This window comes from Strix aluco, chromosome Z (genome assembly GCF_031877795.1).
Source record: "Strix aluco isolate bStrAlu1 chromosome Z, bStrAlu1.hap1, whole genome shotgun sequence".
In the NCBI taxonomy this organism is placed as follows: domain Eukaryota; kingdom Metazoa; phylum Chordata; class Aves; order Strigiformes; family Strigidae; genus Strix; species Strix aluco.
In genome coordinates this window covers 92,711,014-92,723,185 of record NC_133971.1, presented here as the reverse complement: position 1 = coordinate 92,723,185, position 12,172 = coordinate 92,711,014, and the positions used below count along the sequence as shown (strand labels likewise).

The 12,172-nt window shown below is 45.0% G+C and overlaps 1 protein-coding gene across 1 annotated transcript; it reads left to right on the top strand.

Moving 5' to 3' along the window:
- The first annotated feature begins 3,890 nt into the window (after nucleotides 1-3,890).
- On the top strand, nucleotides 3,891-7,070 carry IER3IP1 (immediate early response 3 interacting protein 1). Its single transcript, XM_074811812.1, has 3 exons — nucleotides 3,891-4,040; nucleotides 5,927-6,028; nucleotides 6,875-7,070. Exons 1-3 carry the CDS (start codon nucleotides 3,950-3,952, stop codon nucleotides 6,928-6,930), a joined length of 249 nt encoding a protein of 82 aa, XP_074667913.1. The 5' UTR covers nucleotides 3,891-3,949; the 3' UTR covers nucleotides 6,931-7,070.
- The last annotated feature ends 5,102 nt before the right edge of the window (nucleotides 7,071-12,172 follow it).

Sequence of the window (12,172 nt, the reverse complement as noted above, 5' to 3'; positions counted from 1 at the left end):
ACGGTGACTGGGCCAAAGTTGCCAATAATCACAGTACAATATAATGTACTGTTGATAATACCAAGATGAACAGCAGCATGTGTGTGTGTGTACATGCACTAGACAACAAATGACATTTAAAGGCTGTTATGGTTATGGAGCCAAGTATGATAAACTTAGGAAATGGCGTCAATAAATTCAGGTGTAAATTTGAATTTTGTATTCGTTTTTCTTTTGTTCTTCAATCTCCATTTGCGTATGAAACCGTATTAACGTCCTCTCAAGGTGCAAATCTTAGGAAAGCTGACAGGGTGTGATTTTTGAAGAGGATGGCTATTCACTTTTCAATAAGCCAGGAAGGACAGAGATGATACTGCTCAGCCCATACAGCGTCATGGACAAGACGAAGATCTTTTATACAGCTGCTGAAGGGTAAGAACTAGATACTAGTTCTCTCAGATGTACCAAATCTTATTGCATTTCCAGCTTTGGTGGTTAAAACAAACAACTAGACACTGAATCAGTTAAGTATTCAATTTGTGCTTACAACAGATGCATTATGTCTGTAGGACACATCACTGACCTTGGCAGTGCGATAGGTGTGATGACTAAAGGATGGCAAAGGCTTTAGTTTAACCATGGAATGAGGCTACGGGAGTTATTTATAACTCAGCTGCAGAACCTAAATTTTTTACATACACAGAATTTTTCAGTTAATGGAGTTACTCATTGTAGAGGTTGGTACATGGTAGGTGGGTGTAAGGACTCAGCTGCTTGGTTCGATACCCCATTCCAGAGTGCGATGGTTTGTGTCTGTTCAGAGCCCTCTTAAGGTAAAACCACGATGTAGCAAGTTGCCTTCTGGACTCTGAGGGTGAATATTTAAAGTTTGCTCATCTTCAGCTCATGAGGTATGACTAGGCCCATTGGCAAAGCCCGTCTAGAGACACACATTCGTTAGCAACCACTTGGCATGAGGCACCGAAAATAGAGAAGGCTGATGCCGTGTTCCCGTTAAGGGTCTTTCCACTGGCAATTACAGAAGTCAAATCAGACGGAAGAGTTGCCACCAACAAAATACATTTCTCCACTTGATATTTGTTGGGCCAGTTTCCAGCCTTTCTTGTGTCTCAAAAATATTCTTACTGATATGTGTATGTCTGGGTATGTAAAATATCTAAAGGAGGAAACTGCCAAAGCTAGTTCAGAAAATAAACCCAGAAGATGGTGGCAAGTGAGGCAAAGGATTTAGGGACTGAAGTCATAAGAATACTTCCTTTGACCTGGTATTTGCTCACCAGGAATAAACTAACGTAATCCTGAAAATCCTGAGCAACAAGTTCGAGTATCATTAACTGTAGAGGATAGTTAGACCTGAGGAGCTATGCTCTGTCTGATGATATTGAACAATAAACAGAATAAAAAATACCAAGGTCTTCACAACAGTTCACCAGCCTGAAGTTTATTCCTTCGACATCTGTAAGGCGGTTTAAAACTCTCCTTTATGGTGATTGACTGCACTCTGCAGATGACACCACAGGAATTTACTGCAATGAAACATAACACCTTAATGAAGAGAAAAAAAAAAAAACCTTCCTTCTAATGCAAGCAACTTTGTCTGGTTTTCCCTTCAACCACGTAACATGATGATTCAGAGATAAGACTCATGCGGTCGTTAAGTTGCCATGATGGATTTTACAAAGGGGAAAATCACGTCAAGTTTATGTAAGCTTGATGGCACCTGCTCTTTGGAAATACATCTTAATTATGGGTAAAAATACTAAGCCATAACTTGTATACTTATTTTAAAAACCTCATTTTTTTTCAGAGCCATAATTCTAAACATTAGCTCTTCACTGAGGTTAGTATTTATTTATAGGCTGGATACCGTAAGGAGGTAGCCCAGGAAATGCTATTTGATGATGGTGGTTATTAAACGTGCCTGTTAGTGACCCCTCATATTTATCTGTATTTAATTATAGAATTACTGCCATAATGCCCTAAGTTATGTCTGAGAACAAAAGGCAATTCTATTTGTGAGACCATTATATGCCAGCACTCACAACTTCTTAAAAAATAGTAATGACCTTTGAGATGAAATCTTTTCAGCCCAATATTGACTTTCTCTGTGTGTACGGAGTTTGGTAAAAATCAAGATTAGCCTTTTTTATTATTTATAGACACACAGAAAAAGATGGTTTGAAGGATTTAAAAAAGTTTCTGGCAAACTTTGGGGGCCCCTGGGTAACCAGAAGTGGCTCCATTTCTAAATGTTAAACTGGTAGTTTTTATACCAACCACTATATGTAGTAGTTATACCAAATTTAAAAATCTAGATGAGAAATAAAGATGTTGGAATTCCTGAGCTTGCAAGTACGTGTTCACACGTGCCAGTACACCTGAGTAGTGCCACTATCTGCTGACAAACAGGAAGTTAGATGTGTTTGCAGAATCAGAGCCAACATTTGGAAATATTTTGAGCTTTCATGTAACAAAACTCTTCAGTAAGGCTTAAATAATATTGATCCCACTGGAAGTGCAATAGATGCTTTATTCGCTTCCCTAAATTAAGGCTATATTCCTTTTTGAGACTGAAGTGACAAATACTTTTGACCAGATGACAAAAAACTCTGATGAACGTGTTTTTGTTCTCTGTTCTATCACCCTTACTTAATAGTAATAACTTTGGGGGTAAGTTAGTAACAAAACATGCTATGGCTCTGCTGATGGGGTGCTTCCTCCTGCGTCCAGCTCCAGCTGCTAAAATGTAATGTAATTTAATAGTAATGATTATCTAGATGCATAACACTATGTCATCGACTAAAGAAATTGTTTTGGAAAGGAAAGACGAAGACGAGAAGCAGCTGAGGTGTGGGCTTCTTCGTGCCTCATTCACATGGTGTCTGAGAGTCTATTGGTCGTACTGTCCCGACGCTTAATTAATTGCTGAAGTACCAGATCATCTCACGCTTGCTGGTGAGTGGATCTTAACCCAGAGCTGAAGCATGGAGATGTAATATTGATAAAACTCCGGATAATTTGCCCAGATCGTATCAGAAATGTGTGGCAGGGTAAAGGATCGAGATGGGGTCTCTCCAGTCCACCACATTAAGCACAAAGTTATCATTGCTATCACAGCGAATGAGTCTAATAACCATCAAAGCTCAGTGATTATGCAAATCATTGTACCCTGATTGGGTAATAAAAGCTATCAACCATCCGGAGTTAAGGAGTTTGCATATTGTATGATTACTGAGAAATAAAATCAGAGTGATTATGCAAATCACCCCCTTCAGCCAATCGGACTGAAAGATGCAAGGGAAAAAAAATGTGTATTTATGCATCAATAACTATACAGTATCCCTGAGCTCCAGTTATTATTATTTTTGTTATTTGACTGCAGAAGTTCCCAGAGGCCCTGATCAATCCAATATAAGATAGAATTAGGTTTTGGATTCTGCTACGAATCTTGACTTCTGCAGACCTTACATTTTGGATAAACAATTGGGATCTGAGCTGATTTCCTGCTAGAAGAAAAACGTGAATCAATAGATATTGAAAAAATGCAGGGGAAAAAAACGCAGATATTGTCCGTAAAATTAAATATAAAAACGTGTATTTCTGCACATGAGATGATTTACGGTTTTGACCGATCCTGCAAATATTAGATCAGTAATACGCCCGTGGGGGGCTACCTGGCAGCGGGATGACGTTTCCCTCCCACTATTTAGAAGGTGCGATGTTCAGACTACCGGCGGCGAGGGGCGAGCCCGCACTCGCTGCGCGCCAAGCGCGCTCCTCCGCGGCAAAACGCTGCGCGGCCCACAGTCCCCGCCCCCTGCCCCGCCCCCCTCCCGACGCTCCGCCCCCTTACAAACCACGCCCCCACCCGCAAAACCCCGCCCCTTCCCCGCCGCTCAGCCCCCGCCACGTCCCGCTTGGGCGCCGGTTCGCGCCCCGGCGGCGGGCCATGGCGTTCACGCTGTACTCGCTGCTGCAGGCCGCGCTCCTCATCGTCAACGCCGTCGCCGTGTTGCACGAGGAGCGGTTCCTCCGACACGGTGAGGCCGTCAGCCGCCCGTCGGCTGAGGGGAACGAACGGAGCGGAAGCGGAGCGCGGGGCGGGGAGGCCCGGGCCAGGCCCGGCCGCGGCGACGTGTTCCCGGCACACGGCCGCGTGAAGGGAGGAGCCGCCCGCAGCCCGGCTGGCGGGACCCGGCCGCGGCCGCCCGGCGCTCGCCGGGGCCGGGGAGGCGCGTAGCGGGCTCCGCGGGCGCCGGAAGGCCGACCGGTGTGGCGGAGGCCCCTCCCGGCTCGCCGGGCTTCCTGGGGGACGGTGCTGCGGTCACCCCCCTGCCCCTCCCCGCGGCCTTTCCTTACCGGTGCTGAATATCAGCGTGCAAGGGATTGCTCGGGGGTTTTCAGTCTCGAAGTTGAATTTTCTGCTGGTGTGGCTGATGTCACTTCTGTCGTTGCTTTGTCTGTCTCTTTTATCCCCATGGTTTTCTTTTTTTCTGTGCCTTTGTAGTATTTCATCTCCATTTGTGCCACGCGTCAGGATGCAGTGGTAGCGTGAGATGGTTTCTTTCATCTTGTCCTGCCTTTTTTTGGATGAGATGGCACTTCCCGGGCTTTGCACGATCACGCTCATGTTTCTGCGGTACTGAATAAAGATCGCCAAGGCTGGGGGCATCCTTGTCCTTTAAAAGAAAACAAAACTCTGCAAAACACAGAAAAAGCCACGCAAAGATCTGCAAAGCCCCAGAATAAATTACCTATGGTTGAAGGTTTCCCATTTTCCTGATCGGGGGAATCCTGACTTCTCCAAGTCAGGCTGAACTTGGATTTTTGGCAGGAGGGCGGATAGTTATCCCTTTTTCCCGTTCCCCAGGAGGATTCACTGCAGGGGACCTGCTCAGTTTGAGTCTGGGTTTTTCTTTTGCTTTCCTGGTGAGCTGCAGCTTGCAGAAAAGGGAGATGTGGGGACTAACAGGATGGGTCAAGCCCCTTGTCAGCCCCAGGTGACTCGGGAGACTTGGGAGTAACTCGGGGTTCCTCCAAGTGGGAAGCAGTGGTGATGAAGAGGACTCGTCTACCGACCACAGCATGGTGCCAGCAGAGTGAGGGAGACGAGAAAGGGGGGGGGGGGGGGCGGAAATCACTCCGAAGTTGTCTCTGGAGAAAAGAAACTTGCAGGTTGCACAGTGCAGGTTTGAATATTGAGAGCCGCTCCCTTCTCTGCCCATCTCCAAACGGGTCAGGGCTGTGGCCAGCACGACACGGAATTCCCTGGTCCCATCACTGGGACCACAGACTCTGCTCTCCACAGCGGCCAGGAAAGGGATTCTCCCTTGAAGGGCTTTGTAAACCTTCAACACTTCTGTCGCTCTCGGAAAAGTTCCCAAGTCTGTTTTGTTGTATTTTTTTAATAGCAGTTACAAAAATCATCATCCCAATTTGGAATTTGTACTGACCGTTCTCTGTCGTGCAGCTTGTTCCTCAGTGCTGAAGCATCACTTCTTACCCAACAATTATTTGTGATTTTTGTCTTCTGGTGAAGGACTGTGCACAGATTGTAGTTTGTTTTTTGTTTTTTTTTTTTTTTTATTTTGGTGGGTGTTTCGTTGAAGCCCAGATGAACTCATTTGTTTCTCTGGCATGCAGGGAACAGTAGTGTATTAAAAAGGTAAGGGTTTCCTTCACAGAATGACACAGAGGTGTCATTACTGTTGTGTTCATTAAAAGGTTTAACAGTTTTCAGATCTTGTATTCAGATTCTTGTATTCAAATCTGATGGTGGAATAAACCAAATTGGTTTGTAGTTTGTCTTTCAATGTTAGTATAAACTTCACCATATTCGAGATGGATCACTCATTAATATTGCTGATATCATTTGTTGACTTTTTTTTTTTTTTCTGACATCTCTGGCTGTTTTTATGTGACACAGTTGGCTGGGGAAGTGATCAGGGGATTGGAGGATTTGGAGAGGAACCAGGAATTAAAGCACAGCTAACGAACCTTATTCGATCTGTACGAACCGTTATGAGAGGTAAGGTGACAATCTTCTGTTTATGTATTATTGTCTGTAAAATTTTATTCCTGTGCTTTAACGAAGTAACATCAGGATTTTGGCTTGTTTACCAAGCAGCTGGTATTTCTGCTCATGACTTCCACTCTACCCTTCCTTCACGTGTGGACTCTGTATAGGAGGGCGCAGGTCATGGCTACATTGCCCTGATTTTGATAAAGTGTAAAACGTTCCCTGACTGACTGTGGCTTGTGGTGTCGCTGCTGTGTTTTGCCTTTCCTCGGAGTTTGGGAGCTGGGGGGAAGCTTGGTGAGTGTGCAGTTCACTTCACCTTGGCTAAATTCAATTTTATGTGAAGTACCTAGTGAGGGAAATGTAATTCCTGGAATTCTGAAAGGTAAACCAGGCTTACGTGCCCCAAAGGATTAGGGGAAAAAATAGACTTTTCATTTGTAAGTTACTGGTAGTTGTTCACTATAGATCACACCAAAAATTCATTTTATGATAAAGAGGAAGTAGCAAATCTTACCTGTCCTGTCGACCACAGGGTAAAAACCGATACATTTCTTTTAGATCACAGCAAGACTAGGGTAGAAACTGACTTTGAGATGGTTTGTTTCATTGTTTGGAGAAAGGATTGTTTGGGTCAAAGTTATAATGTGATGAGCGGTATAAAAATATTTATGCTGTTGCTTCCTAATTGTCAGTATCCTGAGCTTTGAACATGGCTCTTTCCACTAATTCTGATTTTTGAATAAAATTCAGTGTATTTTTTAAAGTTTTGTCTGATTTTGCTCCTTAAAAGGAGGTCTCCCAACATAAGTTCTGTCACTTGCAGAAGAAGTGCTCTTCTCTTTTTTCCTACAGTGCCATTAATAGCAGTGAACTCCGTTACAATCATTCTCCTCCTGTTGTTTGGTTGAAGACAACCTGGTGAAAATCTTTCGGACATCCAAAGAAGCAAGTTACTAACCATCACTGCTCTGAGTTTTCGGGGATCCAGCACGGTTTAGCTGTCAATTTGACATTTAACTTAAAATAATAAAGACACTATTTCTATTTATCCTTTTTCCTAATGTTCACTTGCAGTTTCATTAAACAAGATAAGGGGATCAATGCCACAACGCTGCAAATATATTGGACTGTGACAAGTTCTGTTGCTGCCTGTTAATAGCGCTGACTGTTAGAGTACACGTCGTGACATATTGCAATCACAGAATCACAGAGTCGTCTAGGTTGGAAAAGACCTTGAAGATCATCTAGTCCAACCATTAACCTAACATTGACAGATCCCAAATAGACCAGATCCCTGAGCGCTATGTTGCCTCTACTCTTCAACCCCTCCAGGGGTGGGGACTCCACCACCTCCCTGGGCAGCCCATTCCAACGCCCAACAACCCCTTCTGCAAAGAAATCCTTCCTAAGAGCCAGTCTGACCCTGCCCTGGTGCAGCTTGAGGCCATTCCCTCTTGTTCTATCGCTTATTACTTGGGTCAAGAGACTCATCCCCCCTCTCTGCACCCTCCTTTCAGGGAGTTGGAGAGGGCCATGAGGTCTCCCCATCAGACCTGTGCTCCAGACCCTGCACCAGCTCCGTTGCCCTTCTCTGGACACGCTCGAGTCATTCAATGGCCTTTTTGGAGTGAGGGGCCCAAAACTGAACCCAGGAATCGAGGGGCGGCCTCACCAGTGCTGAGTCCAGGGGTAAGATCCCTTCCCTGTCCCTGTTGGCCACGCTATTGCTGATACAGGCCAGGATGCCATTGGCCTTCTTGGCCACCTGGGCACACTGCTGGCTCATGTTCAGCCGGCTGTCAGTCAACACCCCCAGGTCCCTCTCTGACTGGCAGCTCTCCAGCCACTCCTCCCCAAGCCTGTAGCGCTGCTGGGCGTTGTTGTGGCCCAAGTGCAGCACCCGGCATTTGGCCTTAGTGAAACTCCTCCAGTTGGCCTCAGCCCATCGCTCCAGCCTGGCCAGGTCTCTCTGCAGAGCCTCCCTACCCTCGAGCAGATCAACACTCCCACCCAACTTGGTGTCATCTGCAAACTGACTGAGGGTGCACTCGATCCCCTCGTCTAGATCATCAATAAAGATGTTAAACAGGAGTGGCCCCAAAACCGAGCCCTGGGGACACCACTCGTGACCGGCCGCCAACCGGATTTAACTCTGTTCACCACAACTCTTTGGGCCCGGCCATCCAGACAGTTTTTTACCCAGCAAAGCGTGTGCCCATCCAAGCCTCGAGCAGCTCGTTTTGCCAGGAGAATGCTGTGGGAAACGGTGTCAAAGGCCTTACTAAAGTCAAGGTAAAAAACATCCACAGCCTTTCCCTCATCCAATAAGCAGGTTGCCCTGTCATAGGAGGAGATCAGGTTTGTCAGGCAGGACCTGCCTTTCATAAACCCATGCTGGCTGGGCCTGATCCCCTGGTTGTCCATTATATGACTTTTAATGGCACCCGAGATGACCTGCTCCATGACCTGCCCTGGCACTGAGGTCAGACTGACAGGTCTATAGTTTCCTGGATCCTCCTTCCTGCCTTTCTTGTAGATGGGTGTCACATTTGCCACCCTCCAGTCCAATGGGACCTCCCCAGTTAGCCATGACTTCAGGTAGATCATGGACAGCGGCTTGGCGAGCACATCTGCCAACTCCCTCAGCACCCTTGGGTGTAACCCATCTGGTCCCACAGACTTGTGTGCATCCAAGTGGTGTAGCAGGTCTCTGACCACCTCCTCTTCAACTGTGCTGACCTCATTCTGCTTCCCCTCCCCATCTTCCAGCTCACGAGGCTGGGTGTCCAGGGAACAGCCAGTTCCACTGCTAAAGACTGAGGCAAAGTAGGCGTTGAGCACCTCAGCCTTTTCCTCATCCTTAGTTACCATGTTTCTCTCTGCATCCAGTAAAGCAGGGGGATTTTCCCTAATTCTCCTTTTGCTGTTAATGAATTTATAGAAACATTTTTTGTTATCCTTAACAGCTGCAGCCAAGTTGAGCTCTAGCTGAGCTTTGGCTCTCCTGATGTTCTCCCTGCATAACTTCACTACATCTTTATAATCGATCGGATCGTCGATAGGATGAGGTTTTTAAATGTCTCGTTACTCAGGGATGAATTTCCTTCGGTACACTTCCCAATTTATTTTTAAATTTAAAAAAAACAGAGGTTTTTAAAATTTCAATTAATACAGCAGTACTATTTTAAAGGATATGAATTAGGCTCGGAAAACATGTTATGAATTATTGAATTACAGTTGTGATATTGAGGAAGATAAAAGTAGCTGGGTAAAGTCCTGATTCAGTTTACATTGGAAGTCAAATTTTCCTGGTTTGATTGATTCCAGGCTTTTTTTCTGTTGGTGTTTCATAGCCTTTTCAAATCAATAATGTTTCATGTTGATGGTGAAGTAAGTTGAAAATAGGTGCAATTGCTATGCAAAATCTAAAAAACCTGTACCTAAAGCTGGGCAACTCTTAGACTAGCAGGTGATAATAGTGATTAGCATTTGTTACTGTTCTGTCAAGGATTATTATACTTTTTAAAATGCGTGTTAAAATTCTGTGTGGTGATTAGTGTGTTGGAAGTGGGGAAATGTTTGTATTCTGAGCTTCTTGGGAAAGGTGGGAGGGGAGTTCTGTGCCCTTTTCAAATGGAATTCTTTGCTAAAAAATAGTGAATTTACAGCCTCTTCTGTTACTGCTGCTTCTTCACCTGCCCTCCATCTTCCTTTGTTAAATAAACAACTTTGAGATTGAAACTATGGGTATGATCTTGTTGCTTTGGTTGGATGTTATGGTGTTACGCAGCAAGTCTGCACTGAAGACAGCTGATTCTCCTTTAGAAAAGTTGGAAGTCTTATGTCTGTTCCTCTGCTACAGTGTTTTAGCTTATTTTCAAAGTGGGAAAGGCCAAAGGAAACGTGGCAGTTCCATTATTTTAAACAGCTTAGTTTATCATCCCTTCTTCTGATGTCTTGCTGTTGTATACGAAATCTGTAAAATGTGTAAATGAATTTAATGATCTTCAATTGCAGTGTTTTGCAGCGTGGAATATATCCAAGGAGAGAGTTCTATGTTGTTTCCTTTTTTTAGCGAAAACTTGTAAATAAATTCTGAATTTCTAAGTTAAGCACTGTCTTTCATAATTCGCTCTATATCTGTGTACAGTGGGAGTATCTCAAAACCCAGCTTCATCCTGTTCCAGACACCAGAGTTACTGTTTTTACATTAAATACCTTTTTTCTCATCCCTGTGGCACTTGCAGGCATCATCTCTTCGCTATGAAGCTGTATTTTGGTTTATGTAGCAAATCTATTGAGCTGTGGCAACATTGGCCAGAGGAAGAACAGGATCATGCTAGCCTTTAAATTCTAAAGTAGGTAAATCTTATTGTAAAGTATTCCTTATAATAATCTTTGTGTAAGTCTGAGGCGACAAGGGTATAGTCTGGATCATTATTTTCCTATCTCTGTCTTTCGTGGAAACTGGATGGGACGTATGTGGAATAGCTACAACATGGAAGGTATGCAGGCCTTTTTGTAGAATTCTTGTAAAAAATCAGTGGTGGATGTTTCCATTGCTGATGCATTGGAGTGCCAAGTGGTTTGAAGCACAGCTCACATATCGTCTACTTTTCATATGTATTGACAGTTGAAACACTAGTTCTTTACTAAAATAAAAGCCAGTCCTAAAGATTACAAGCAACAGCTTTAAATATGTTGTGAAAAAAAAGTTATTTTTTTCCCCCATCTTCCTGTCCTTCAGAAAGGCTGAAGTTTCAATGCATGGCTTACAGCACGTGGGCAAATCATTCCAAAATCAGCTGTGCACATGCAGTAAAAAGGAGCAGCGGTTCTGTGCAGCAGGAATCCTGCATTTGAGGCAAAACTGGGACACATTTTACCGGGCAGATGCAAAATAGTGATTCAAAATGGGGCAGCAGTGGAAGATCAGGTCTCCCAGGTAATGAGCTGGGAAAGAGGGCAAAAGGGCAGACAGCAGCCAGGCAGAGAAAGTGTAGAGAGAAACAGTGAGGGAGTAACTACACTGCTGCCATCTCCTCGTGTGGCTTTGAGCAGCTTTGGAACAAGTCTGCTGTGACTAAGTTCAAAGAAGGCAAAGGACCTCAAACCTGGCAGGGCCTTGGGTTCTTCAGTAACAGGGAACACGGGGAAAAGTTTCCACCTGGCAAAGAACTCCACATGCAAAGTAGCCTGGGCTCCAGCGGTCATGTCAAGCCCCGAAGTGTTATCACTCACACCTGGCACAGAAATGACAATAACCAGAATGTTTTACAGATCAGGGTGAGGACTAAGACGTTCCAGTGTGGAATAAGTGGTCCTAGTAAGGGTCTGTAAACAGAAGAGGCTTTCACAGCAGAGGATTTGCAGTGTGATGGTACCAGTCATGGATGGCTGCGTGTGGAAGATGAAGCTTGTGGGAAGATTCAGTTTTTAGCGCAAATACAGACAGGAATAAGGGATCAGTTCTGTATACCTGTAGAGTTAAAGGTTTTGTTTTGTAGGGCATGGGGACAGGCAGAGGAAGAAGTAGGAAGGCAATGGGTTTGTACACAAATAAGTGGATCTCAAACTGTTTTAATTATCCTTGACATCTTACCATAGGGTTGCAATGTTACAACTTTAGAATTGTACTACCTTATATACCTTGGATTTTTTTGAGGTAACATCACAATATAAAACTGTGAATGTATATCATAGTAATTTATGCCCTCATTTCTCATAACTGCAACAGCTTAAAACACAATTTCATCTACCCATGTTTTCTGTATGTTGCCTCTCCTGCAGATGAGCGTGGCACACTCCACTGCCATCACAGCTAGACAGCGCTCTCCCCACACTGGGGCTTCCTACTGTCCCAGGCGAAGCGCACAGTCCTTAAAATTCTGTATCTTCCCAACCGAGCAGCTGTAGAAAGCTAATCTTCAAAATACCCACAAATACTCGCTGGGCGGCTTCAGGCCGCATTCTCAAGAAGACCAGGCCCGCTGGGGCATGGGGCGGCCGTTCCCTGCTCCTTCACACCCCCTCAGCGCGCAGCTCCGGGCCGCAGGACCGGCCTGGCCCCGCCGGCACCGGGGGCTCATGGCGATTCCCGCCCTCCCTGCTGAGGCGCCGCGCGCCCGCTTCCCCTCAGCGCCGCCGTGG

Excerpts from the sequence above, each read along its gene's own strand:
- IER3IP1 (XM_074811812.1), top strand. The coding sequence starts at position 3,950 with ATGGCGTTCACGCTGTACTCGCTGCTGCAGGCCGCGCTCCTCATCGTC. Across the intron at positions 4,041-5,926 it reads GGAGCGGTTCCTCCGACACG|TTGGCTGGGGAAGTGATCAG; the intron begins GTGAGGCCGTCA and ends TATGTGACACAG. Across the intron at positions 6,029-6,874 it reads TGTACGAACCGTTATGAGAG|TGCCATTAATAGCAGTGAAC; the intron begins GTAAGGTGACAA and ends TTTTTCCTACAG.